Raw genomic sequence first — 5161 nt, 5'->3', positions numbered from 1 at the left:
AGCGCAGCTTGCGCGGCCTTTTTGCCTGCACAGCCCTTCACTGTTTAAAATCCACTGTAATATAACAACACAATCAACTACATTAATGCTGTTAAATAACAGCAGTATTGTTTTGTGTCTGAACGGGAAACCCATCCAGAAACAGCACTTTTGTTTCATAACAATTTCCTTGTCAAGTAACAACAATGTAATCGTCATTCAAAATAGTGGTGTTGTCGTTGAACAGGTTTCGTGTTCAGAAACAGCCTTTTGCAATCTTAAAACATGTAATGTTGTCAGGTAACAAGGGTCTTGTTTAAAAACAGCACGATGAAATCAACATAAATGTTGGGAAGACATCGTCGAAGACTCCAAAGAAGTATTGTTTTATTACAATCGAACTGTCAGAAAACAGCACCGAGGGCTACAACATGCTTGTAATAAAACAAGTCGTGTTGCTATCAAACTTAACAGCATAAGTGCTGTTAATTTACAGCACTTTTTTTAACAGTGTTTGAGGCGCGGCGTCTGGTAAGGTGCAGTGGGCGTGGGCAAGTCTCGGTGCCTCCGAGGGTGCCTCGCAGTGAGTGGCCGGCCAACGCCTGTCTAATGGCGTTAAAAATGGGCGGCCAGTCAGACTGACCAGATGGGCGCGCTTGCGTGGGACTGTGGTAAAGGGGGGGGGGGCCTCGGCGGACAGTGACCCGGTTAGTTCGGCTGGTGACCCCGGTCGGCGGAGGGCGCAGGGAGCGACGCGGCGAGCGGGGCGGCAGCTCGTGTCTGGAGGGGAAGTGGGGAGGCGTGCCCTGTGTTGAGACAGCTAGTATATATGAATATTCAAATGAAGAGGAATATGATCAACGAGCTAAGAAGGTGAGAAGGTCAATTTTATTATCTCTTGAAATGCGGAGATAGGCTATTCAGTTATAATTTGACCCTGATGGTGTTTCTTCAGGTGACTCAGGAAGCCACGGCGTGAAAACAACACTGAAAGTGATGATTCACATCAAGACGCTCTAGAACGTTAGATGGATGGGGTAATAAAATGTTCCTTTCATTTATGTCATCTACTCGTTGCTTTTTTATTAAGAAGTGTGGTTCTTTTTACCGGAGGATTCTGATGACTTTCTTCAGAAGAAGAAGATATCTAGAGTAAACCAGCAACGCAAAGTTCAGAAAGTTGAGAAGCGTGCCAAGGGCAAGAAGGTTAGTACTGCAGCTAAGAGAACATCAACTATACTTCTTATCAGCCATTGAACTGTGTTTATTTCATTTCTTGTACGCATGGTTCATTCCCTGAACAGAAGAGAGTACTGTCAGACTCTGACTCTGATTTTGAGGCTGAGGCCAGACAATCCAAGCGGCTCCCCCCAAAATCAAGAAGTCGGCAGGCAAAGGTCGCAGAGACGGAATCAGAGGAAGAGCACGCCAGGTCTAAACCAAACAAGTCCTTAAGCTTACGCAAGACCAATGCCAGGGGCCAGGCCGCTGCGATCTAATTTGGTAAGTAGAGTCATCACTTCGAATTAAGTTTTATGTGCTTCACCAAAAGAGTTCCTATTATGGTACGAATTCTTCCGGCAGCAGGGGCCCCAGAGCCGGCTGCACTTGTAGAGCCAGAGCCGGTCTTGGAAGTAAATGAGGTCATTGAGGATCTTCAGGTGATTGACATCAGTGACAATGAGTCACTTCCTGCTGAGGCTCCTGCTGCAGAGGTAAGAGTAGTTCCTCCATTTTTGAATCCATCCCTTCAAGTATTATTTCATAAGTGTTCCTTATGTTTGTTTCAGTTGTCCCCAAGCGAGGAAGAGCGCATGAAAACAAACGAAATTGATTGCCCAGTTTGCACACTCAAAAACCATTACAAACTATTTTGGGCCTTACAAAGAGAAGTAGTTTGTAAGGGAGTATGGGGCGATTTGTAACAGATTTCGGAATTCTCCATACAAAATAAAGAACATTGTGCATATCGGTGTCAAACTTGTGCCAGTTGAGCAGTCTGGTCCTTCATCTAGACTGTGCAGCTCCATTGGATCAATCTGAAGTCCGTTATCTTTGAAATCTAAGACGTTTTCCAAACCCTTGCATGCTGTTACGAATCGCCCCAGCATGGGGTGATTTGTAACAGCCGGGGCTTTTCATAACATCCTACACATTAAATGAAACATCGTCAGGAATGTTATCTCCTCCACCAGTTGTTCTTCGGGTGTCCTGCAGACGTCTAAAAATCTACATTTAAAGCTGCCGTTGACCGCCTCAGCATTAACTGATAAGCTATGTCAAACCTAACCTCACTTTTTTTCAATTTTAGAGGAAAGCATAGAATAACTTGCTTTAAAATGCATTTCGTGCTCTGTAAATGTATTGGAATAAAACAGCAGATGATTCGAGAAATAATTCAGGCATTAAACAGCAAAAACTACTTCAATTCTTGTTTTTATACGGGTCTGTTACGAATCACCCCAAATGCCTGTTACGCAAGAAATCCGTCCCCAACTATCACGGGACAAAGTAAAAGCAACTTATGCCACGTGTTTACATTGTAAAGGGGTCACGCTTCAAGGCCCCAACGGTACTTCGATGGTGATTCATACCTGGGGAGCCTCAGACAGAAACTTCCTAGAACTCAAAATAAAAGATTTGCCTGTTTGCCGGAATTTCGGTGTACCATATAATTCAGACGCCCTCCAAAACTATACCTCAGCACCGATCACATCCGCTTCGATTGTTCAAGGACCCTGTACTTGAAGCGAAAGAGGGGCCATACTCAGATTTTCCTCTGCTCCCTCCACTTATATTAATAAACGCATTTGTTACGAATCGCCCATGTTACAAATCGCCCCATACTCCCTTATAACAAAGTATTTTGAGCTTACGTAAGCCTACAAATAAAATACTTCGTAATTTACGAACTATTTCTTCGTATAACAAAGTATTTTAGTTTGTTATATGTATGCTCAAAATACTTCGTAAGGCTTTAAGAGTGCAACAAGATTCAAAAAGATGGTTTCTATGTCGATGAGCAGTCGATGCCAGAAAGTATGATCAAAGATTTATTGAGCTACATTAGAATTAAACTGTGCAAGTATTAACAGAGTTTGTCTTTACAGATTTCTGCACTGTTTGCCTCGAAGATTTTATGGACAATGAAACCCACCTCGGGACTCTCCACAAATGTGGTTGTTCGAGGTTCTGCTTTGTCTGCGCAGCAAGGCTCGACCACTCGCAGCAAGCCTGTCCAAGGTGCAGAATGGAAATTAGCCACATCAGTTCTCAGATTTTTACCGTCGACCTGTTGCAGCCAAATGCCAGGTACCCACATCTGTTTTAGCATCACGATGTGTGGTTTCTTTGTTTTGTTGTGTGTTAATCATTTCTCCTGGATACCGTTTAGAACGTTCGATCTTTAAAGTGTATCGAACCTGGTCTCTCCAGCATTGAAACCAAATTCTCAATTGTAATTCACGTCCATATGAAGCAATGACGGTCAGGAACATACAAAATCCACCTCCCGAAACAATGGACCCAGCTTTCCCCCACTGCTCGCTGGTTCCAGAGGCAAAGAAATTCAGAGCTGCAAAGACCTGTCAGCGAAGAAACCATTGTTCGGTCACTAATGTTGTAGTCTTGTAAATTTTGATATTGCAGATGAATTTACTGTAAATCTTGAACTATTAGTATTGTAAATTATTACCTTTGTTTCAACGGAAAGAGCGCCACCGTGCCCCCCATAAGACATGAAAGGAGTTATGTCTTCAATTAACTCCCTTACTAGCTGCTTGGACAGGCGAAACTTTTTCGCAAATTCGCCATCAGGGAGGTGAAAGGGGTCCACAATGTGCCAGAGGCGTTTGCGCAATTCTTTAATGTGGCTGTAAGGGAGTATGGGGCGATTTGTAACAGATTTCGGAATTCTCTATACAAAATTAAGAACATTCTGCATATCGGTGTCAAACTTGTGCCAGTTGAGCAGTCTGGCCCTTCATCTAGACTGTGCAGCTGCATTGGATCAATGTGGAGTCCGTAATCTTTGAAATCTAAGAAGCTTTCCAAACCCTTGCATGCTGTTACGAATCGCCCCAGCATGGGGTGATTTGTAACAGCCATGGGGCTTTTCATAACATCCTACACATTAAATGAAACGTCGTCGGGAATGTTATCTCCTCCACCAGTTGTTCTTCGGGTGTCTTGCAGACGTCTAAAAATCTACATTACAAGCTGCCGTTGACCGCCTCAGCATTAACTGATCGGCTATGTCATTCCTAACCTCACTTTTTTCAATTTTAAAGGAAAGCATAGAATAACTCGCTGTAAAATGCATTTCGAGCTGTGTAAATGTATTGGAATAAAACAGCAGATGATTCGAGAAATAATGCAAGCATTTAACAGCAAAAACTTCTTAAATTCTTGTTTTTATACGGGTCTGTTACGAATCACCCCAAATGCCTGTTACGCAAGAAATCCGTCCCTAACTATCACTGGACAAAGTAAAAGCAACTTATGCCACGTGTTTACATTGTAAAGGGGTCACGCTTCAAGGCCCTAACGGTACTTCGATGGTGATTCATACCTGGGGAGCCTCAGACAGAAACTTCCTAGAACTCAAAATAAAAGATTTGCCTGTTCGCTGAAATTTCGGTGTACCCTATATTTCTGACGCCCTCCAAAACTATACCTGAGCACCGATCACACCCGCTTCGATTGTTCAAAGACCCTGTACTTGAAGCGAAAGAGGGGCCATACTCAGATTTTCCTCTGCTCCCTCCACTTAAATTAATAAACGCATTTGTTACGAATCGCCCCTGTTACAAATCGCCCCATGCTCCCTTACAAGGCAGCATTACACCCTTCTTGTGGTAAGGGTAAGATTTGGCCACCCATCAATCATCAATCAATCATCAAAAATCATCAAAAACCAATTGTATAGCCCCAATCCGACTGACTGACTGACTCACTCACTCATAGAAATGTTTGGGGTCAAGGGGTGGTCGTAGAGACTTGCGATTTTTTCCATTCGATTCCTAACTTTATGGGAAGATGGGAAAAAAATCCCAAAAGTTGGAAATTCCTCACAGTTTTCGAGCAAACCTACTCAATCTTCAAAAAAGGGGACCGACCGACTGAAAATTTTTATTCACCCTGTCGGTAAGTCTGGTCGGGACATTTCCGAAACTGTGCCGCA

General features: G+C 43.3%; 2 protein-coding genes and 1 long non-coding RNA gene across 3 annotated transcripts in view; 2 read left to right on the top strand and 1 right to left on the bottom strand.

Moving 5' to 3' along the window:
- The first annotated feature begins 1102 nt into the window (after positions 1-1102).
- LOC117648334 lies at positions 1103-2037 on the top strand. Its single transcript, XR_004587896.1, has 4 exons — positions 1103-1185; positions 1284-1482; positions 1564-1694; positions 1770-2037. It is a non-coding gene; the product is annotated as an uncharacterized LOC117648334 (long non-coding RNA).
- A 936-nt stretch (positions 2038-2973) lies between these two features.
- On the top strand, positions 2974-3389 carry LOC117647885. The gene is made up of 2 exons (XM_034389859.1): positions 2974-3018; positions 3090-3389. Exons 1-2 carry the CDS (start codon positions 2983-2985, stop codon positions 3387-3389), a joined length of 336 nt encoding a protein of 111 aa, XP_034245750.1. The 5' UTR covers positions 2974-2982.
- Positions 3390-3842: 453 nt separating this feature from the next.
- Positions 3843-5161, bottom strand: part of LOC117647884 (transmembrane protease serine 9-like) — a 19567-nt gene continuing 18248 nt past the window's right edge. Inside the window, exon 4 of the mRNA XM_034389856.1 lies at positions 3843-3851. Coding sequence (XP_034245747.1) covers positions 3843-3851 — 9 coding nt within the window. The remainder of the gene's footprint in view (positions 3852-5161) is intronic.

The sequence above is a fragment of the Thrips palmi genome, unplaced genomic scaffold (assembly GCF_012932325.1).
Source record: "Thrips palmi isolate BJ-2018 unplaced genomic scaffold, TpBJ-2018v1 HiC_scaffold_3, whole genome shotgun sequence".
Classification (NCBI taxonomy): domain Eukaryota; kingdom Metazoa; phylum Arthropoda; class Insecta; order Thysanoptera; family Thripidae; genus Thrips; species Thrips palmi.
Note: the sequence above shows the minus strand (reverse complement) of the source record. Positions and strands in the feature narration are given on the sequence as shown.